At 43.3% G+C, this 23,984-nt stretch overlaps 1 protein-coding gene across 5 annotated transcripts in view; it reads left to right on the top strand.

The window, feature by feature from the left end:
• Positions 1-23,984, top strand: part of NFATC1 (nuclear factor of activated T cells 1) — a 108,995-nt gene that overhangs the window by 25,864 nt on the left and 59,147 nt on the right. For all 5 annotated transcript variants that reach the window (XM_066323708.1, XM_066323699.1, XM_066323683.1 and 2 more), the window contains exons 4-6: positions 17,265-17,467; positions 20,592-20,764; positions 22,719-22,859. In XM_066323708.1, coding sequence (XP_066179805.1) covers positions 17,265-17,467; positions 20,592-20,764; positions 22,719-22,859 — 517 coding nt within the window. The remainder of the gene's footprint in view (positions 1-17,264; positions 17,468-20,591; positions 20,765-22,718; positions 22,860-23,984) is intronic.

Raw genomic sequence — 23,984 nt, 5'->3', positions numbered from 1 at the left:
CTGTGTGGACTATATTCTAGCTGTCCTCTGGGGGCAGCTGACATGGCAAAGACCTTCTAGATTAGAGAGGAAGCAGAGGAGTCGTCTTCATCTCCAGCACGGCTCACAGAACCATCCTTTCTGCTTCCCTTGTCAGGCTGGTTTTGGTTACCAGCAGCACATGCACGCTGGGTGTCTACAACCAGTGTGATAGAAGTGTCTGCAAGGTCAAGAAAGGCAGAACATAAGTGTAGTAGTCCTCTCTGATTTCTCATTTAGTTTTCCTCAGACCCTTGTGCTGCATCCTTTTAACTTGGTGAACTGCTTTCCTTGTGGACAGAGGGGTTTTTCTGCATGTTGTCTACTAGAACAATTCTTCATATTTTGGAAGTGTACCTCTAAAATGTGTATTACTACTTTTCAGGCAGGAATCAGGACTCATCCTTGACTGTTAGAGTATGATACTTTCTCTTGCCCATTCCATCCTTTTTATCCTGTGCTTAATATTGCATTACTTTTGCTAAAAGTTGCAGATGCCATGTCTCTTGCTCTGTCACAGAATCAGAAGGCAGAGACAAAGTTGCAGATGCTTCTGATTAGCCAGAAGAGGCTACTAGTAGTGCTAGAAATGGCTATCCACTTTTCTAAGCAGAAATGTGGATAGATGGTAGATCTACAACATGGGTAGGTCTTTGCTTGCCTCAAATTACCAGACAAATGAAAAAAAAAACAAACAACAAAACCCCAAACTAAAACCAAATTACATTCAAAGCTGTGTTTGGGCCAGAAGTCAGACATCTTAGCCTGCTCAATTCAAGCACACACAGGTTTGCTGACTCCTAGTTTAGCCATTTTTGAGGAAATAAGACTGGATAGGTGAGGTGTTGATAACTGGATTCAAAATAGCTTTTCATGGAGGTTCAGGTGATATGTGAGGCTGTGGTCTGGGAATGAACCACAGTTGTCACTTGACTTAGTTTTAGGTGCAGTTGAGAAGACCTACACCAAAGTTACCAACCAGCAAATCTGCTCCAGACTTGCCAGATTATTGCACATTAACATGCACCTGAAATCTGAAATGAAACACAGTTAAAATTAAAATGCAGCTTTACCAGAGGCCAGATGCTTCATTATGAGCTGAGCTAACCTACCTGCCAAATACTGCTAACCTGCATGAGGCAGGCGATTAATTTTTTACAAGTCTGCTTTGGGAACTAGACATCTGTCCTCTATTCCTAAAAGTAATCTCTCAGGGCAAACGATTTTTTTTCCTTGGTACTCCAAATTACATAAAACATATTTCATGAAAATTATACTGCCTGAATTCTATATGAAGATATACTGGGGGACAGTTCATATTTCAGATCTCTTTTGCGCCAACCTAACTCCAAAGGAATTTCTGGGTTTTTTACTTTCTAATTTTTATATGTAAGAAGAGTAAAAAATTACATCTTTAACACACCTTGTGATCTGGAATATCAGTATACATGGTTATAATAAAGATTTTCCATTTTAATTAGTCATTATTTCAACTAACAGGCTGTTAGTTGAACAGGAATCAGTGGAAAATATGGTGTCCAATTACTCAGTTGCTCTCTCAAAGTAGATTGCGTCTTCCATTATGAGCAGGGGTTTATAACTTCTTTCCTTGTGAAGAATAACTTGAGATCTTCTTTGATACATGCCATGAAAGGGAGATGATCCATTACAGCATCTGCTGTATACATACACAGAAATAAAATCTGTTGCATGCTGTCAGTGCAGTGAAATCAAATAAACTTTTTTCTCTGTCCACATGTTTAAGAAGTAATTTTAGCAGGAGTTGCATATTTTCACTGAAACAGTTGAAACATACTAGTGATCAATTTACTTACACATGGTAAGAATAATGTAGGTTGCGGACAGATTTGTAATGCAGTTTTTAAACACCTGTTTTTAATGTTTCAATACCCAATAAAGCAGAGGAACTCCTGCTTTTGGTTTGTATGCAGACATTATGCACTGGGATTTAAAAGTCTGCTGCCTAGGTTTCAAATGCAGTAAACAGCACTTGCAGACACAGCGTGGGTACATTTTGGGGAGTTACAGACTGGAGTCTCCCTCAATGAGTTTTGCTCTTTGGGGCACTGATAACATGGTGTTACAGCCAGATGTGAATCCTGGCAAAAACCCACAGTCCTCACAAGAAAGAGAACTGCTTCCTTGCCACTTGCAGTCCTACTCATGTATAAATGCTGCTGGTCCAGTTCTATGTAATGAGAGGGGGAAGGAATGTATGAGAGGTGGAGCAAAGTGATCTGTTACAGTGAAACCAAGCTCTTAAATACGTCCTTAAACTTTCATAAAGTGGGCTTAGATGTTGAATATGTGCTTAAGTTTTCTATTAAGCAAGAATACATTGATTAATTGGCAATTAATTGTTCAATATATTGTCACTCAGGTTATTCAGCTGCAAAATCTGGCGTAAGACATTTTGGCTGCATTGCCTTGGTGTTAAAAGAGATTGGGTGTCAGGCGTGAGTGTGTGGGGCTGTGAAGATCCCAAAAATAGCTTGATAAGGGGCAGCAAGTTGCAGTAGCTGCATTCTGTTTTTGCAGGCCTCTTTGCTACTTTTCAGGAGACCTACTAGGTTTTCCCTCATAAAAAGCTGATGCTTTTTGGGGAATCAGTTGCAGGGTCCCTGCATATTGCTACCTCCTTTTGATGGTTTTCAGGTGGATGCTACTAACCGGATCCTCCTTTTCCTCTCTCTTCAATACCTTTGATTTTGGGATCCCTCAGGATGACTGCCTCTTGTTTTTGTTCTGCCACCATTGTGCCTGTCCACATCTAATGGCCATGAAGTCTCTGAAGCTTTTACTGGGATGTCTTGGTAGCAACTCAGGCATGACGGTACTGGAGTCAAGCTTTCCATCACTGTGCAAAATCTTCCCATTACTTTCCTCTGTCTTTGGGCAAACTGTACCTTTCTTCAAGTCATCTAAGTCTGCACTTAAGACTGTTCAGTGAAGTCTACTGTATTCAGGTGCTTGCTGTCCCTGTGGCAGCATGAAAACAGCAGTATCAGCATGCATGTTTCCCACAGGACATGGGTGCCCATACTTGCTGTGCTTAATAAGCCGCACGTTCCTGTCCCCTCGGCTGGCTGCCTGTGGAAGGACAGTGGCTCGCCTTCAGAAGCCCGCAGCACATCATGACTGCACAAACAGATAAATAGCTAGAAAGGAGCAGGGTGGGAGAGAGATCATGTTTCCTGTCTAGAGAGCTGTTCAGAGATGAGCTGTGCAGGAGGCACCGGTACAGCTCAGGCACAGAGGGTTAGTCCTGAGTTTTCATCCCCTCTCTTCGTGTTTTCACCAGAGGCAGCTGCTTGGTTAAACGCTGCCAGCGGAGACACCTGAGCCTCAGATGGTTGTGGCATGTCAAGATTTAGAAGCTTTTGCAGGGCTTGCATGGTGCTGCTTGCTCACCTGCAGCCAGGACTCAGAGTACCTTGTGCTGTCCTGCATGCACATGCCAGGATGCGATGTTCTGCTCCTGGGCACAGGCAGAGAACGGATGCGGGTGCCTGTTCCGGAATGAGACTGACCATTGCCAAGGGCAGCAGGGCACCTGATGCAGCCATGGGGCAAGGGGATGGATGTGGGGCAAGGGGATGGATGCTGCACAGTCCTCTCAGTGTGCTGTGCCAGGGCCAGCAGGCAGCACCGGGGCCAGTGAGGGGCTGAGCTCCTGCTGCCACCCCCCCTCCCTGCATAGCCTGGCCTTACCTGTTGTTGTTATGATTGCTATGGAAATAATTTCAATATGTTTTGCAGCTCTGAGATGCTGTGTCTTGCATTGTTTGGATGGAAAGCTGCTTGACTGGTTTTGGAGGGTGGCTGTACATGCACAAATACTAGCTGATTTTTTTTTTTTGTTGGGGAAAGTAGGAGATTCACAGCATGGTTTTAATTAGAACTGCTCATTTCGTCTTTCATTGCAGTGTGTTCTTTAGTTGAAAGATAATTTAATTTTCTTTGTTTTGGAAGATTTCCGTGCTTGTCTGTGTGAAATATCTTTATTTACTGTGCCTCATTGTGCTTTGTGCATAGCTTTGATTATGAAGAGAGTCAAAAACAAAACTTCCCTGGGCTGTATTATTTCTACCTGCTGTGGGTTTTAATACAGTCTCACTTGTATATATGTACCAAGTGCCTGCTTTTCTGGGACAAAATCACCAGAGAAAATTGGCAAAGCATGCAGGGTTAGACTTCGCTGTAAAACTCTTACTGATTTGAAGAGGAATAGCATGTCTAAAAGTTGTGAAGTGCTGAAGAAGCATAACTAGTATGGGTGCTACATAAAATATGTAAATCTCTCCCATAGGTGGAGGAACTCATTAAATTGCTCAGAATATGCAGTTACAAAAACAAAGAATTCTAGATGGCATTTTTTAATCAGTCCTTAATAATCCTGAAACAGTTTTCTGAGTGGGTTACAAATTAATTTTCAACCACCTCTTTTGCCATGATGTTGTTTTCATTATGTGGGCCTTATGTGCTGTGGCCCTTACTCTGCCATAATATAATATTCTTCAATATAGACTCAAACATTGTTACTGAATACGTGTTATAGAGTGTTATTGACCACAAACTGGCATATGGTTGTAGACTTGTACACAAACTCCACCCACAGCTGCAAACTTGAGCTTCCAGGGACAAACAAATTTAGACCACAACTTGCAGGCACATGTGCTAGCATCTAGGTACACAAGTAATCTCAAGCACATGTCCTGAATACATCAAAGCCTCATTTTCTAATCCCTCTTGGTTGTGAGGAAAACCTTAAAATATGTGAACTGGCACAGCCTTACCGCTGGCTGCAAGAGCCCCAGCTGAGATGGAAGCAGGTTGGAGAGGCTTTGCAAAGAGCAAGGGAATGCAGTACAAATACTGGAGCTGAGCTATGGCTCTTCAGTTTTACTGTGCTAAATGAAATCCCTGAAATTCTTAGCTCAAATACATTTTATGGGGATGGTTGCTCTAATCACAGAACAGTGTTAACCTGGAAGCCTATCTGTAATAGCAGATGTTTATAGGAACATGGTCTGGTGAGTAAAAGCATTCCTCTTCCTCCAGTTTGAGTTAAAATAAAGAAAAATGTGATGAACTTTGGCCCTTGGGTTTTCCAATTATTATTTAATTCTCTTTTCCCTTTTGTAGTAGAAAAAGCTGTGTAATACATGTTTGAAATGAATGTAAAAAGTGGTCATTAGCAGGAATATGTCTCAGGAATCTATTTTTATTATTATTCAAGCATTCCATCCAATTTTGAAACAATGACAACAGCAAGGCCATGGAAATTGTACGTGATGGTGCTGCCAAACTTCCTGTGTGCTCCAGAGCAGAGTTCAGGAGCACTGCTGGGACTAGGGGGGGTTGCTGCAGTCTTTGCAGAGAAATGAGCTGCAGCTTTGTGACACCATTCTGAGGAGGGGAGGGAGGGGTGAGTAGTCCCATCACAGGCAGAGGGAGGGAGGCTGCAGAGAGAGCTGATCAAGTGTCTGTCTTCTGGCTATGATCACCTTGTGCCCAACCTGTGCTGAGGTTGACTCCAGGACCCGGCTAAAGCAGGCCCCAAGGTCAGGGTGGAAAAGCCAAAACACTGAATTTAAGCTGTGGTGGAGCTGACTTTGATCTTTCCCTCTGAGGGCAAAGGCCTGCAAAGTACCACTGTCCGAGGTGATGGTCTGGTACCCCTGCTGCAGAAAGCAGCGGGTGGCTGCCTGAAATGCCCTGATGGGGCAGAGCAAAGCCTTGTGTCTGTACTGAGCTCTGCCTCTGTGGGGGCCTTTTCCCAAGAGCTCTGCTCCGTGTCTCTTCGGATAAAGCGCAGCATGTGCCTCACAGCACTGCCCCAGGCTTGGGACACTCATGCTTTGAACTATGGCCTGGGCAAGCGACAGGGGCAAGTCCACATTTCAGGGTTCATTACTTGTCTGCTACTGAGCTAATTGCCTTGGTTTCTCTCTGTAATCAGGGGAAGGCTCGTCAGGGTAGAGTTTAGTGAGCTATTAATTTTATTCTGATGTGAGCATCTGAAGCTGCTTGGGTAAATCACACCTTCAGAGTGCCTGCTCTGTTTTGCTGGCTGTGACAGCAGCCAAGATCGTCTTGTTGTCCAGCTTTTACGTGTTTAAAGTTAGGTGGCATGAATCACCTGGCTTTTCCCTTTTTCTCTTGACTGGATGTGTTGTGTACAATTGTTTCTAGCTGTGCTCAGAAGGCTTTAAGGTCTTACTGGTTTGCCAAGACCGAGATGTACTTCTTAGATTGGATACCCAGGTAAGGCTGGAGTATGGCTGGCAGGAGCAGTACCTCTTAAGATCTTGGCATTTCTATCTCTGGCTTGGAACTTTACCCATACTAGAGCCTCATGTTTGAAGTCAGCAGGTTGACAGAGTCTTGGTTTGGGTGTAAAAACACAGGTTCTGGTCACCATCACCTCCTGGTCATACCTCCCTTCAAAGGAGAAATTGTTACCCTCACCATCCTCCTCAGTTTCTAGTCATGCACTGACATCCTGCTTCACTGACTGCAGCAGGGTCTCATTCATTTGCAGAAGCAGATAAGCTGCTCTATAAGGCTTTTATTGGCAAGTTCTGCTATTAATATTTGCAACATTTTACTTGGCCTCTTGCTGGCTTTAAACAGGTTTGTGGTGTTAGCTTGTCAGTTTTCAACTCAGAAATTCTAGTGCAACAGCAGTTGCTAAATAATGTCACTCAACATGACAATATTTAGTATGATTGATTGAAAATAGTCCCTGTATGTTGAGAAAGTTTATTTAGAAGTGTTTCATGCTTATTTTATTTCCTTGCAGTTGGAGATCTCAAGCCTTTCAGGTCATTCTAGCACTGGTGGCAGAGCACCTCATGGTATGCTCATTGGTCAGTCTTGTCTATTCCATCCATTTGAGTTTTGGGATTTTTTTGCATTAAAAGAAGAAGAGACATCAACCAATTGGATCACCCTCATGCAACTTACAGTGTGGAATCCAATCTCTCTAGATTTTTCATAGTTTAATCAGACTGTTCTGAAGGTCAAACCTTGAATCTGAGCTATAAGATATACCTGACCTATTTTTATTTCTGCATTTGAATGCTTTCCATGGGAGACATTCTCTCAGATAAAACTGCAGCATAATTAGGGCTGTAGCACTAGGTGGATCAAAGGAGGTTTGGGGAAGTAAAGTAGGATCAGAAGTGTAAAGTGACCTGGAAGAGCCACTGCCCCTTTCTCTTCTCAGAGACAGGAGTCACAAAGAGCATTTTTATTAATCTTGTGCATGAGACAACAACACTTCTTTAGGGCTGAAACAACAGAAGCAGAATCTGTCTTAAAGAACATACACATGCAGACAGCACTCCTCTGACTCCAGACAGCAGTGGGATTGCATTAATCTGCTTTATTCCCCAAGGAACATGGCTGTAAATTGTGCAAGGATTGGAATCAGGGGTCTGTTAGTGCTACATTGTCATAGTGAAGAAATGGTTACTGGCTTTGTTTTGTGAGAAGGCTGAAGCATAAATTGATTGAACAAAGAAGTATGGAAATATGTAAAAAGTTGTTATGTTTTGGGGTTTTTTTTCCTGCTACAACCAAGTCATAATCTCTGATGAAACAAAAACTCTCTGGCAGTGCTGGAGATTGGAACTCAATCACTCCATGCCCAGGTCACTACACCTTCATCTAAGACATCCTTGCACTGTGCTTTTATAAAATGCCTTGAAATATTTTCCTTCTTTTAATTCATTCCTACATTAAAAAAAAAAAAAAAACCAGCCAAAAATGGACAGAAGTGCTGTGAAAGTTGGAAGCCATCAGTATTCATGTGACTTTCAGAAGGGAGGAGGTTTATTTCAGACCTTCAGCCAGCCTTCCTTCCCGCTGCTTCCTTTCCCCAAACACAGAAAGCAGTCAAGGCTTGATTCATGGACTGTCTGATTATAATAAGTCTCACTTGGGGCATACAGCTGTATACCATGCAAGTGCACTACATGCTTTGTCTGCCTCCACTAAACACTTGGGTGTTTAGTTCCTGCTCTGCGCTGTGGCTTTTGACTCCATTGGCTAATTAAATAGCAAAATGTCTCACATAGGATTTTTTTTTTTTTGTCTTTTTTAACAAGTACTTGGCAAATCAGAGAAATTAAGAATTGGTAGTCTATCTGTAGTAATTTTCATGGCAACAGAACAGTAAGTGCAATATTCGTATTATGAATATGGCTCAGTATTTATAGCTCTCCAAATATTTACAGAGATAAAGCCTTTAAACATAGACCCAGCTTTCTGTCTTCAGTAGCAGTTTAAATAAATGTCATTTGGAGAGAAGTTAAAATTGACGAGAAAGGCAGCCATTTCTAATCTAATACTGTCTCACTGGTGTCTCTGAACTCCAAAAGTTTTATGCCTGAAATTGTATTGTCCCTGTCCCATATGCGCCAGTGTTTATCTTGACACGCACCACAAAAGCATTCGCCCTTAATCAGATAACTCTTGTGGCTAGATGGGTGCCCCTTTGTCCTCAAATTCACAAGGCTGAGAATTCAAAGTAATGCAGTTGCTGAAGCACTGGTGAGCCACCAAGTTAGAATGTGGCATTGAGGGTGTGTCTCAGATTGGAGGAGTCACAGAAGGATGCTGGCAGAGGTGCTGTGGCATGGCTGGGATGGGCACTGTTGAAGGGCATCGTGCTGACGGCACCTGACACACACCCGCGGATCCTGGGCCAGCCTGTGCTCACCACAAGCAGGAGTGTGCCGGGTGCCAGCGGTGCGTCAGCGGCATGGCGAAAGGCAGGCACACAAGTATGAGCTTGTTCAGGGTATCTGCCTGAGAACATGGAATAAATTCCTTCTACAGGGCTCCTGTGATAAATTTCTTTTTAACCCCTCTATGGCCATGGGTATGACTGTCCAAACTGAAAGCCGTGATGGATGCTGAAGGCAAATGTTTGAGTAGAAACTCAGTAGTTCCTACTCTGCTGAGTTTCTAGAGTGAGGGGTTGGGTAGTTTCAGGGAGGGCGCTGTTGTGTTTGATTTACCTCTAGACCTGGATTTATAATCCTTGGAGGCAGCAAGGATTAAGGCAAGAGCTTAATCCTTGCTCTTGTGGTAGAAGATGTCATGAGAGCAGCAATGATTTCTCAGTGTCCCAGTAAATAAGGTGCCGAGGACTGAAGAATTCATTCCGTTAGTAACTCCTTTATGATGGGCATCCCTCTTGTGAGTCTAACAGTTTTAGAAGGAGGGTGGCACGAGTTGGTTTTTAGGTATATTTTTGAGGAGGAAAATCCTTGCTAGAAATAGGGAGCAGCGTCTTGCAGCTCCCTCTCCTTGTTTAGACAAGGAGATTTCATGGCTGTGCTGAGAGCCAGCAGCCACGAAGGCTGTTTTTCCCTGGATAGAGACTGAAATTACTTGTGAGCCAGTGACTGAGTGTACATCATCTCTATTACATTAAGATTAATATTTCCTCAGCGTATTTGCAGCTGGAAGTTTTATATAGATCTTTATTCATCATGATGTGAACAGCTGCTCTTTTGCTGCTCTGTTGAGTTAAGGTCCAAGTGGCAGCACTAGAAAGTGCCACATAAAACACACTCCTGCTGTTTCCATTCACTGCTCTCCCATCCAGCTCTAGTCCTTGGCCTAGGGTTGGCCCCTTGCAGGAGCAAGCCATCTTATTTTTATTTGTGGACCAGCTCTGACTACATTTGGATCTTAAAACAGTTTAAGTGAATCCAAGGAAAATCACTTTCAGAAAGAAAAAATAAATCCTGAAAGTAGCACAAGAATCTGTAGGAATTCCTGCTGCAATTTTATTTTAAGTAAGTGAAGGACTATGGGGCAGTAACATGTTTCATTGCACAGAGCATAATTTATTCTTTTTTTGCTTAACTGCATCAAGTGAAGCAAAATCTGTCACAGCTATAGGGTCATCTCGCCTCCTAAGGAAGTGTTTTATTTTCTGTTTTTTGTTGTTTCCTGAGGGGTTGTTCTGTTTTGCTGTGTTGCATTTTTTTCATTCTGAAGTTTGTCTGCTCTGCTGTTTTGAATGAAATGCTCCCCTTTTTTTGGCCTGTGCTCTCACAGGAGTGCCCAAGCAGAGCGAGTTTCACACCTGAATAGTCACTGACAGAGTCTGGAGCTGACCTCATCCGAAAACCAGCATCCCCTATTGCTCCCCCGTTGCTGGCAAAGGGAAGATTTTCCTGGTCAGGATGATATGCCTCACTCAGTCCTAGGTACATGGAAGCCTGCGTCTAGAGACCTGGAAAGAGCAAGGGGCACTTGGGTGGTATGGCAGTGACTGAGATGTGTACACATCTCACACCTGCAGAGTGTGAGCTTGAAGGTGGAGAGAAACAGGGATTCTGCAACACATGGAGCGAGACACGTGCCAAAGTGGTTTGCTGGTGCTCTGTTGATGCTGCCTGTCTGCCTCATTGGCACTGCCAGGGCTGCTTGCTCCTTGTCCTTTGGGGACCGGAATCCCCAGAGCAGGGGCTGCCAGCCCCTGCCTGGCTCGTGCTTTGTAGCTCAAGGTACAGCTGCCTTCTTGTGCCATGCTGCTGCCCTTCAGCATGCAGTACACCCCTGATCTGCACGCAGACTGCCCAGCTTCCATCTGGAGCAGAGGAGTCGAAGGGAGTTCCATAAACCAGTTCCTATGGCACCTGGGATTTGGGAGAGGAGCTTGAGAGGAGAGGTGCCACAGTTCCCCGCCTCAGGACATCTGAGATGTGTTTTTTTTTCTCAGACCTCCCCCAGCAAAAAAGTTAAGGGCCAAACCATGTTGGAATAGGTATTAGGGAATTCAGTGATGAACGGAACAGACGCTTTTTCCCAGAGATGTAGGTTGCTGGCTCCTTGAGCCTTCAGCAGCAGGTTCCTGGGCATTTTCAGCTGGAGGCATGGTGGCAGGGCAACTCAGTGGCTGCCCAGGCGAGGTCGGGCAGGATCTGTGCAGTGCACACCAGAATAGACGCCCTGCTCTCCTGACCTCACCCCCTGTGCCTGCGCTTCACATGACAGTCACTGCCCGCAAGATCAGCTTTTCCCTCCTGCCATTCAAACCCATGATGCCGTGGCTTACGTCTTCCAGTGCCTCTGTGAGGGAGCCGAGAATAAACTGTTGTTCTTGAAAATCAGATTCATGAGACTGTTTTTCTTCGTGCTCAGTGCTAACTGCTGAAACCAATACCCAAAATGTTTGTGCACTTTCTTTGTGGTCTAAACAGCTTGATCTTTGATTCGGTTTTAAAAAGCCAGGACACTGAGCACTCACTGGTGGTATTTAACTGAGGCTGTATATTAGGTACACTTGATATGTGACAATTTGTTTCATTTTATCATTCATCATGTGCAGTTACTGAAAAAAAAAACCAAACCTGAAAAATTTAGCAATAAAGCTATTTAGTGTGGAGGTCTGAAGCTCTATCTTAAAGAGACATGTGGCACTTGTCTTGACTTTAATATGTCCCTGTTTTATAGACTTTATGCTGTTTGACGTTTTTTGAAAGCATTGCAATTTCTTTCCAAAACACTGATGGAAATATGAGGGAAAGAAGCCCCCCTTACACCAGACTAGGTTATTAGTATCCCCGATGATTCTCACCAGATTGACTTGGGTATTCCTTGAACAGTTCTGGGATTGCAAATGGGACAGATGGATGTGTAAGGCATTGCTGAGCATAAGCACTGTGGTGCCTGCTGCAGGCAGCGTGGCCATCACTTACATGGTCAGATAAGTAGCTGTTCTTAATATTTTTAGAGGCGTAAATGGGTCTATTTACTTGTTGTCTTTATTATATACCAAACTTAAAAAAACCAGGCAGACACACAAGAGGTACTGCTGATATGGATGTTCCCTGTGGCATTTTTTGGCACATCATTATCATTAAGGAGGCAGCCCCTATGGGCCTCAACAGTCTCAAGCACAAGCTCCTGACTGGTTTTGAGAGTGAATACTGAGTCCCTGGTCATGCCCTGCTGTGTTGTTAGTGGGAGCTCAGCCTCTAATGCATTGCGACAGGCTAAGCCCTAAATTATACCCCAATGTTCATTTAATATATTTGCAAAAGAGTTCGGCTCTGGAGGAATGCACCACTGTAGGGTTTTTTCAGCCCTTTCCCCAAACTCCCAGTAAATGCACTTGAAAGCTGTTATGCAGTGTAGCTTCCTTTCTTCCTGACTGATGTCATGGGAGGTGCAGAGGGTGTATCTGGCTGATGTGTCCCGTGAGAACAGGTCCATCTTTTGGTGGCCTCCAGGAGACTCTCCAGACAGAGGGCTCCTTGTTATGACAGGTAGCTTTCTGAGCATTTCAACAGATGCTCAGGCATGCCAAAAGCATAAAGCACTTGGAAAGGGAACGTGCAGAATATTTCAACTGTGTTTCTTAAAATAAATGCTATGGCTTAAATAATAGAAGTCTTCCTCACAGACTGTAGAATAACCACTGAAGCTGAAATATCATTTGAGTTATGGGATGTGGCATTTGCAAAATTTCCTCAAAATGTAGTAACTGTAGCAAAGTTTGGGGAGGTTTTGCCTTTTTTTTTTCCTAGTGCTTAGGTTCAAAACACCTCATCTCCTTCTGCTCATCATTTTCCAAGTCTGTTCAATTCCAGTTGGCAGATTTAATAGATGTACCAGGCACACATCTGGAATCAAGGCAGCCTCAGTATGCTCATGTCTGGGATAAACTGGAGGTCATAATAGGTGTAGGACTGAATCAGATAGTACCTTGCAGCTGGCTCATGGCTGTGAGGGGTGACAGCCCTGTTTCCCTCCGATTTCACTAGCCACTTGAGGAAGAGTCCTCGTGTTCAGTGCTGTGGCATCTGGACACATGAAAACATCCAGCCACAGCACACAATGCATCTCCTTGGGGAAAGGCTGGGGTTTGCTTTGGCACCCTGCACTGAGATGAGCAGCAACCTAATGGTGAGAATCAGTGGTGGGAGATAGCACTGGGAAAGCGATGACAGAGAGGTGTAGGAATCCCAGGGAAGGCTCAATGCAGCAGCTCAGCGATGCAGCCTTTTCCCTCACTCTTGCATAAGACGATGTAAGGTGACGAACAGCTTAGCTGTGATCAGTCCTGTTCTGGTGTTAATTACCAGTGACTGCATCGCTTTTGATAGAATTAGAGGAGTGTGTAATAGGCCTGCAATTAAGTCTGATTTTGATCTTTCCAGCTTCAGACAATAAAAATGAAAATGTCATTTGAGATGAGTTCAAGTATTTTTAAAAGTGTTGCTCAAAGAAGAAAAGAGCAGAGTAGTCAGTGGTCGGTCAGAATAAGAGAGTATGACCTACTTTCACTTCAAAACCAAACGCTTGACCATACAATTCTTATCTGCATATTTAAGTTTTTCCTGCGTCTTTTTTTTGTACCAAGCCAGGTGACTGCTGTATCACTGCCTTTATTTGGGAAGGGAAGCTCATTCAGAAATGTTGTGCTTGTGGTCCTTTTTTGCAGCTAATTCCTTTTACAGTTTCACGCCAGGGGAAGCTGGATCTCAGTATTGCCAAGCAAAGCATGTTTGGTAGGAAAGATACATCCTTTATTATGGATGCTGTAGCTGAGAGCACCTTTGTCACCTGTACTCAACCAGTGAGTTATTAAGAGCTTTGGACTTGTTACACAGAGAAAAAGATAAAAATAGGATGTCTGACGCATGCATCCCATGTTGCACGCCAGGAAACTGAATCGCTCTTCCACCAAGTACAGTACCCCAGAGCATACATGGAAAATATGCATGGATATGAACATGCGAGATCTTTCCTCACCAAGAAAAATGCTCAGTCACCCTTTTTTCCCATTCCATTTCACCTTGATCTCGTTTAATATTCCCTTTGGCTGCTGGCAAACCTAACAGCCTGATGTCCCACAACTCTGCTTTTACTGCCACTGCTCCTCGCTGTTGAACATGTGACAATACCTGTCTCCCATGTTTTGAGGCAACTGTGGAATATTCTTATTGCACCCAGCTGACAGTAAACAGGATCTTGCCCATTCACCAGACATCTGCAGCGTGCTGCAAACTCCCAAGGCTCAACACTTTTTGTCACAGAAATCATGCACTGGGTGCATAATCTAAAATAAGTCATTCACAGTAGGTGCCCCTTTAAATGTTAATCCTTGCGTCACTTTCTTTTATTGCTTCTGTTTGCATACACAATTATATGACATAATACAAAAGTAAATAACTTGATGCAATCAAAAGGATTGAATCAAAAGCTCAAAGGGAAATACAAGTTGGAGATAAGATGCTTCCTAACACAGAATATGACATAAAGCTTTCACTGACATGACACACACATTCACATGAATGTGAATTTTTCTCACTATGAGGGCAGCAAAAATCAAGGATATAGCAATTACATGAGTCTTTCTGGATGTTTCTGGCACTTTCTAAGTTGGAGAGTAAGTGACTTTGGGTAATGGATCCAAAGCAATGTATAGCTCTGCTCTAGGACAGGGCCTTTACGAAAAGCAAACATAAATTTAGCTTGAAGATCACAAACCTTAGAAAACAATGCATTTGAGATCTTATTTATTTTCCAACATGTGAACATTCTTCAGGGGAAGGCAGGTGTGCAAAGCTGAGGACTATGGGTGTTTGATTGCCTCCTCGTAGGAAACCTGTGGGAAAAGCACAAGCTGAGGCTCAGCAGTATGTTGTGAGCTATGGCAGGAGCCAGGTTCAGATTTAAAGATAAAGCCTGAAATAGCAAAACCCAGTGCAAGACCAACATTTTTGGTCCTCTTTGCCAATATTCAGTAAAACATATGGGTACCTTGGTGTGCGATTTTGCTTTTGCTGAATTGAGGTTTGAGTTACTCACTAGTCTATTTTTACATTTTAAGCAGCCTTGTAATTCAATATGTGTTTGTTTTAATTTTACACTCTCCATAAAAAGCATCCTCCATGACGACTTGGAGAAGCTACTGCTGGCAATGCACAGAAATTTATTTGCCTGGCATGTCACACTTTCTTACTTTTCCCCCTGCAAACCTATGTGCTGGTCTTGACCAAAAATACCCTGGGATACCTTGTGTCTCCTCCCTTACCTAAGCTTTGCAGCTGAGGCCCTGGAAGTGGTGAGACAGGGAAGATCAGCTTGGGACAAATCCAGGTCATTCCATCAGCCCTGCTCACAGACACCACTGGAATTAATGAGCAGCCAGGCTGTCATGTGGGAGGAACAGGGTGGCGATGAGTAGGATAGTGGCTTCCCTGTGGCCACTGACTGTACCACGAGCACACTTGTGATCACCTCAAGCTGCATGTCTGTCTCTGGGGAAGAAAGCCAGGAATCTCTCTTTTTGCAGCACAGTGCTGATGTGTGTGTCAGGGGCCATAGGAGTGGGTGTTTCATGTGGAGCTGGAGGGAGGTTCACAGCCCAGGGCATCCTGCTGAAGGCAGTGCACAGGCATGGCTCTGCTTTTCTCTCTCTGTTGTTTTGCTGATAGTGCAGATTTTCAAACTACCACTAATGTGTTTTCAATTTTACAGTACTGGCATGGAACCCTCATATCATATCATATCATATCATATCAATCATATCATGTCATATCATAATATATCACAACCCCCTGGCTCTGAACTGCCTTTCTATGGTGTCTCAGGAATGCAGAGCTGATAAAATAATGTAGTGCTAGAAATGAGCCTTGTCCTTCTCCTATCCCTTCATTCTTCCAGCATTCATGTGCCTTAGGTAAGGATATAAAAATTGCTGCACCAAATCAAATGAAAATGCTTCTGTTTTGCTCTTTGCTTTTCCAGCCCAAGTGTGGGGTTAAAACTTTATAGTGTGCCCAGTTAGTGATGGAAGATGTGTCTAGGCTCATCGTCCTCCCTTCCTCATGCATTGGTCATTGTGGTACCTGAAAATTTTCCACTATGAATTGCTGTTGCCGTTCAGCATGTTTGATACTGGAGGGAGGGCTTTGTGCCTGTTAGCACCCACCAGAATTTTGCAGGACTCAAGGAGTAAAAGTGATTCAAGATCTTTGTTTTTAATAGCATTCCTGCCATCAGATGGTAAAATACCCTAGAGAGTTAACATGAAATTGCTTTATAAGATTTAAGGAGAATGAAAACAGACAAAATACAAATATAAGCAGCATTTGATATATGGGTTTCATCACTTGCTTTCAGCTTTATTTGGCTTTGAACTTGCATCTACGTTAAAACTAGTGTTGCTCCTCACCAAATTATGATAAATTTTGATCTGTCATATTTGATGATGGTGAATAACTCCTGCCCAAACCCACCTTAACTATTCACAGAGGAACCTAAACCTACAGCAAAGTGAGCAATTTGCTCTAGGTTCGGGCATCTGGGGCAGTGCACCTTGCCCATGTTCCTATCTCCTGTAGTTGCTGCATCCTCCCTTTGCTTGGGACAAGGCTTCACCACTTAGCCTTGCAAGATACCTGTTTTTGTGAGACTCATTTCCCAGTGTCAGGCAGCAGCCACAAGTGGGATGTTGTCTGGGGACTCCACAGCAGTGAGAACCCTGAGTAGGTGCTACAGGAGATGGTGCAGATGAGGTGAGGCTCTGCTTCCTCCACATCTTGTGGCAGAAATAACTCTTGTTGTCATCAGAGCATCCACTGTAATGTGGATGAGGTTCAAGCCAGGCCCAAGAGCTTCAATGAGATTTTTGTGTGATTGTAACAAGAATTTGACACACATGGTGAGCTGCTAATCATGTATATGTGATCCGTCTCCATGCTGTCCCAGGAGATATTTACCAGCACAAAAATCAGCTAATGAGGGGATGGGTCATAAGCAGTAGACTGCTGCTGCATGAGGGGTGTCACAGGAAGCATGGGGATGAATGAGGTGTGTCCTTTCCGCTTGCAAACTGTTGGGTTTGCATCCCTCAGTACTGCGAAGGAACATCAAGTTCATTGTAGTTTTTTGCTGAACACTGCAGCAGAATTTATGCAAAGTTTTCTGTGGATGTAGCAGGAGTGCTCAAAAGCTCAGCCCATCTAAAGTGCCTCAGGTCCTTTAGGATAATGAGACATTTTGTGAGTGCACCTTTTTATTGTACCAATATTACATTAGAGGAAAAATGGAAGGGGGGAACTTAACACATAGCACCTGTCACAAGTTCTCTCCTTGAATTAGGCTCTCCTGCTTATAAAACTTTAATTGATTCCTAGCAGTTTATGTGCAGGGTGCTCAGTGGGCGTTTTCTGTTCTCTTGCCAGCTCCATGGTTACTTAGAAAGCGAGCCGCTCACGCTGCAGCTGTTCATTGGGACTGCAGACGACCGCCTGCTGCGGCCCCATGCCTTCTACCAGGTTCACCGGATCACCGGCAAGACTGTTTCCACCACCAGCCACGAAACAATACTTTCCAACACCAAAGTCCTGGAAATTCCACTTCTTCCAGAGAACAACATGAGAGCAATGTAAGACCAAGGCACCACATCTGACTCTTTGCAGTTTCGTCTTGGTCACCTCCCTTAATTTCTTTGGGGTTTGTTTCTTTCTTTTTGTGCATAATTTTCGTTTCCCTATCTTTTTTCTTTTCTTTTCCTACATTTCTCTCTGTAATAGTAGGTTTTCACAACTTTGCTGAGACAAATTGCTGCTAATCACCTTAACAGCAAAATAAACGTCACAAATATTTATGACTAGTGATTTGCTTTCATTCTAGAGTTTCAGCCAACGTGCTTATTTGCCATTTAAAATAAGTATCTCGGTTACTGAGCTGTAAATATCTCCTACCTCAGCTCCTGCATTTAGTTTCTAAATATGACACCTGTTGCTCCTATACGCACTAGCACAAGGAACAGAGCTGATTAAAATTTATCTTTGGATGTCAAAGGAAACTCTTAGAGAGCATTTCCAAGTACCCTCGTGGTTTTTCTCAGACAAATAAAACCACTCACTTCTCACGTAATAAAACTCAGCATTTTTCATGGCACTTGTTTACAAGCAAATCTTCCAGAACTAAGAAGAGTTACCTCCAAGAACCTTTATTCAAAGGTGATGCAGTTTACAGATAGAGTTGTTAAACTGGGCTAACTTCAGTGCTATGCAGAAAACCAAGCATGAATATCTTAGGATAGCTGAGTGATAATTAAGTGCTCTGTAGGTCCATTAAACATGTATAAACACTGCTATAGGATGGTATATAAAGGTTAAAATAGCTTTCTGTGTGGTGATGTTCATAAGACCTTCCACACTATTTAATCCTGCCCTCTCTGTACCCCAACCTCAAATCAACCTAGCCCCTTATCTGAGTTGTCTCCCGCCTCATTCAGATCATCCTAACTGTTACCTGAGGTGTCTGCCTTGGGAGGAATTACTTGCTTATGTGCAAGTACCGTTCTTGGTGTGAGTGTGTATAAATACAAATATATTCATATTTTTTATATAGAAGCATGCACCTTTGTGTGTATATATAGGAAGGCAGAAATCAAGCAAGAAATCCTGATCTCCACCAAACCAAATACCATGGGAAAATCACAGTTTCACTCCTTGCTTTTCGTACAGTTTTTCATGCCTTAACAAAGTGGAAAATGCTGTCAGACACCTAAGTCCTTCCGCACATAGTGGTTATTAGAAGCTGGTTTGCAGTGTCATGTACAACATGCCCTGGAGTGCCTCATGTAAATAGAAGAGCCAGAATATGTTTAGCTGCATTGCCAGCTGGGCTCAGAGTGATCACTCAAGACTTGAGGATCTCTCTCAGTGAATTATGTTAAAAGTCACAACAAGCCTTGAAAATTATTGGCCCTGTTTGCTGCCATCGTAAGTTGGTGTGGCTACATTGGGATTAAATCCACCAATCTGTACTCACGCAGTATTTATCTGGCCCTTTATTTATCTAGTTTGAATCACATTTTTAGCCATCTACGAACATTATTACCATTTCATTAATCTTTCTCCCTAAAATAAAGGTAAGTTACATGATTTGCGAGCCAGGCTGAATATTTTTGTGGTGTGCATGCCAGGCTGTAGTACAGCTCACTCAAAAATCACAAACAATGCTTTGGCATATATAAGCCTTACTTGTCAGTAGTCTAAAACCTCATGCAGCACTACCAATGAATTGAAATTTGGACCCAATGACTTTTCTCACCCTTTATGTGTTCAGGCCTTGATTCAGTGAAACACCAGAGTTCATTTGCCCATTTAAACTTTTGCATATTTAGCTGTTCCTATTGACTTCAGATTTTAATGTCCATGACTTTACAAGCTTGAACTTAAATGCTTTTTATCCTCTGAACATTTGGTATGAATTGTATGTCAATAATTATTCCACTTACAAGTGTTGCTGTAGGAGAGACAAAGTGGAGAAATGCACTGTTTCTTCCATATCTTACAGATCTTTGCATAGAATTTTGACATGGGTACAAACACACTGTAATTCTTACGGCTTCACCTGCTAATGTGCATTGTTGGGAATCTTTAATACTTTCATTAGTTCCTTTGATTGTATCAGCAAGGGCATTTTTTTAAGTTCTGAAATCCATACTTCAGAAAAAATGCAGATCAAAACCATGCTGCCATAGTGCTTGTTTGCAGTTTGCTTCAGAACAGAGCTTCAAAGGTCTGGAGGGGGAATTAAACTCTTTGAATGCAAAATAAAGTTAACTAAGCATATTCAGTGTAATAAAATGCATGGCAGAAACCAGTACCCAGAAGAAATTGCCATGTAGGCTTTGTAGTCATGGCCAAGGCAGTGGTATTTTTGCAGTGAGTTTTTGAGTGTATATGTTTGTCTTTTGTTCTGGGAGCTTCTTCTATTGATATATTCTTTGATAAAAATCCTGGAGATTTTTATCCTGGTAAACTCATCCAGGAGAACGCCAAAGTTAAAAAAAAAAAAAAAAAAAAAAAGAAAAGAAAAGAGAGTGAGGTCAGAAATTGTAGTAGTCATATCTGATGAAAAGCACGTTTTTCCCTAATGTGGAGAGAAGATTCTGAGTTTATTTTTTTTTATGCAGAGCTTCAGCTCAGTGCTTAGCTTGGGAGTATTTCCAACTCATTGAAATACAAACAAATTGACAGTAGAACTGACCTCGGGGGAGAGCTGTGCTTATTAATAAGAATTTCACAGCTTCACCCTAGATTGAAAATCTTGTCAGATTTTTGTTCAAATTAGCTATAACAAGTAAAATTGTAAGTAGCCCAGCATTCTGGGTTAGTAACAGTTTCTGCACTGCTGTCACATCCCAATGACTTTTCTAGTCTCGATGGGCTTTGGTTAATCTTTAGCTACAGTCCTTACAGGATGTGATGGGGAGGAAGAGTATTTTAGATTTTCTTCCTCTGGGAACTGAGGTAACATCCTAAATTTGTGTGCTTTACAGCAGCCACTACTTGCTGCTACAGATAGCCCCAACTCAGCTGCTTGGGAGTACAAGTACTGAACAAAGTCTGCTGCATTCAGCCTGGTCATTGGGTTGTGCCTGACTCAGTTTTATAAGAACAGCATGCAGGAGAGAGGGAAGATATATTGCACACTTGTGTCTTCCTGACATCTTGAAGTGAATTGAATTTCCCTGTATTTCCTTTGGGCAGCATCGACTGTGCTGGGATATTAAAGCTCCGAAACTCTGACATCGAGCTGCGCAAGGGAGAGACGGACATTGGTCGGAAGAACACACGTGTGCGTCTGGTCTTCAGGGTTCATATCCCACAAGCCAATGGCAGGACACTCTCCTTGCAAGTAGCCTCCAACCCCATTGAGTGCTGTAAGTGGCAACAAACATCCTCCTCTTGATGGGTATTATCAGAAAATCTTTTCATCAATAAGGTTGAAAAAGACAGCCAAGATCATTGAGTCCACTGTTAACTCAGCACTGCCGTGTCCGCACACCTTGTGAACGGTTTTTAACCCTTCTGCCCCATATGCCATCTTTGTTCATGCCAATGTGCTCTACATTGGTTTTGCTTTACCTGTCTAGTTAGCAAAGTTTAATCTGCTTTCCAAAAGTTCGTGGTTTACATTGAGAACAGAATATCTGTGTCTTAGGAAAAAAAATATACAGCTTTGTGCATTGAGTGCTGTAGAAAAACACATACTTACAAGTAAAGAACCATGAAACTAATAGTAGACCTGGGAGTGACAGGGCCTTCGGTTTTAGTGACTCCTTATCGTAAAGGTAACTGCTGTAGAAGTTTCAGAAAACGTCTCTCATGTCCTATTTATTCTGTCTCCCCATCATAAAGCAAAAGCCAGCAAACAAAACCTCAGCCCCTTTGATAAGGAGGTAGCTAACACACTGTCCTGCAGCTTCAGAAAAGCTCCAGAAACTAGGTTTCTGTACTGGGGTCGCTTTAAATGAACAGGCTGTATACTCTCATATACACTGGGACACCCTTCAAGGATACCTGTATCATTTTTGCTCTCTAGGCCTCATCAGCCTCCCCCACATAAAACAAAACACATCTGCTTTGTGTAGTTTTAGCACTCCAGTGTAAGTGGTAGAAGCTGAATTTCAGTCTAAGTCCCAATGCTATTTTTATTGGCTGGATGGACTGAAACAATTTTTTAAGGTTTTGTTGAATTCCATCCACAAAGTGGATCTTTCTGATGCTGACAGAGTAGGGGGGAAACTTAACATCTGGCAGGTAGTGAGGGGTGAGCTCTGGAAGAGGGAATGGGGAGGAAGGCCTGACCATTCCTAGCTCCATTCAAGCTGAGGGCAAAGCAGAAAACCTGAGGAGTCATGGTTTCATCCTGCAGCTGAAGTTTATGAGAGCTTTTCATTTGCAACATAGCAGGATAAGGCACAGTTTAAATCTCTCCTGAACCGGTCTGTGCAAAGGTGCCATGCTCAAGGAGCCACTAAATGTGAAGCTGATTGGATTTGTGTCAGAGCACTGCAGCTTTGAGTGTTACGTAATGAGCAAAAGCATGGCACATGCCTGCTGAAAGAAGTGGAAAACAGGAGAAAAAATAAGTGCTAGTGTTATTTCCAGTGCAGAATGTGGAATAAGCTGGTGCCAAAAACTTCATGCATTTCTTAGTGGGTGTGACACCAGAAGAAATCATATAATCTGGATAAAATGTCACATTGTTCCTTGGAGCAGCACTCTCTTTCATGTCTCAGTTAAAGGGCGATAAAATTGGTGCCACAGGAGTACCAGATTCAGTTTACACGGATCCATGTGTGCTTAGGCACTCAGATTCTTTTGGAAATACCTTCTCTAAAGTGTGAGCTCCTGCCTGATCACAAGGTCCATGGCTGCTGCTGCTGTTGCTACAAGACAGTTTGCAGAATTGACAAGAGGGTGTACACTGGCTGAAACAAATTTTGGACATGCGTGATTATCTTGTCATGTGTGACTTGTAAATCCAGCATATATGCTCGACACATATATGAGCGACACAGAGAAAATTATTTAAAATAAATGAATTTCCATAAAAATAATCTTTCTGATATAGTACATATGAAGCTGAGTTTTAAAACACATGTTCTTTGTGAGTCTTTTGAATCTGTATTGCTGTTTAACACTATTGTTTACTATCAAAGCACTTGAAAATGAACCATGTTTCCTGTAAAACCTTGTGACCTTTTTTTGTTTCTGTATCAAACTCAGCTTATCTTGTGAGGCTAAGGCATTAAGTTACTTACCAGTGCAGTATTTACTTTTTTGTGTGTTTGTGGTTGCCTTTTTTTAATCTTCTTTATAACTCTCCAGCTCAGAGATCTGCCCAAGAACTGCCTCTGGTGGAGAAGCAAAGTACTGACAGTTTTCCTGTTACTGGAGGGAAAAAAATGGTACTGACTGGTCATAACTTTCTGCAAGATTCCAAAGTCATCTTTGTGGAGAAAGCGCCAGGTATGTCTTTTCAATCTAGACTCCAATCTGCCTTTCCCCCCACCCTGTGTCAAATGATGAAAGCACAAATATGGTACTGACTTCTTCTTCTGCACGTAATACGTTTTCCATGTCACTGGGCAAAGCTGTGGAAAGGATCTGAGCCGTGTCTAATGCTGAGGTTTCACACCATGGCAGCTGTAGTTACAGGTAGACAATAGAGACATTGAAGTTCAACCTTTGGTATTCGTTTATTGTAGCACACCATGACTGTAGCAGGCAGGAGCTGTGAGAGGGCCTTGAAGTCTCTGGTGCCATGTCCCCCCTAAAGCCTGCAGTACAGTGCATCTTCTTAAACCTTTCTGTAATTTGTGGTGCTGGTGGTGTGTGTGCACCCACGTGTCCTGTGGCATTTACAAGGCGCTGGCTGAGGAGGACTTGGAGCACACACATTCATTTGAAGGACAGGTTTACCTCGAGGACTGAGGGAAGGACTGAACACAACTTCACCTCTCCCAGCACTGCTCCTGCGGTGCTGTGGTGGTGGGGCTGGTTCTCCTGGAGAAGAGTCACAGGCCGGGCTGAACCAGGGAAAATGGCATGGAGTGGGAGCTGGGGCTGGGGCAAGATGTGCCTGCAGGAGCGGTGGATCACGGGGTGACAGTGATGGCTGTGAATGCCTCCTGTGGGAATAAGCAGTGGGAGTGGAGCTGGAAGTCAAAGTCAGGCTCTGAAACGAGACTGCTGAGGATAGTTTTGAGTCTTGTTTTGGAAAGGGTTTCCCTGGCGCTGGCACAAGCTATGAATTCCTCAGCTGCCGACTGAACCCCCCACCCCGAACTTAAAACAATCTTGGGCACTCCTTGGGCCGCCTGTACCAGCCTGGATGCTGTGCCTGTTTAACCCTTTATGTCCACGAGGTTCCCACGCTGCTCCCCTGCCCATGCGCCCTACCAGCACCGCAGGAACTTGGGCCATGGGGCAGGATGGCAGGGAGAGCAGGGGAGGCTCTGGAGGCAAAGACACCCAAGTCTTTGAGCTCAGCAAGCTCAGGACAAAAGCAGAAGACTCCCCTGAAATTCCCCAACAGAATCCTGGGTTGATGAGGTTTAAGTTGCCGAAACAGCCTGGGCAGAGGCAATGCCT

Source organism: Sylvia atricapilla, chromosome 1 (genome assembly GCF_009819655.1).
Source record: "Sylvia atricapilla isolate bSylAtr1 chromosome 1, bSylAtr1.pri, whole genome shotgun sequence".
Taxonomy (NCBI): Eukaryota; Metazoa; Chordata; class Aves; order Passeriformes; family Sylviidae; genus Sylvia; species Sylvia atricapilla.
Note: the sequence above shows the minus strand (reverse complement) of the source record. Positions and strands in the feature narration are given on the sequence as shown.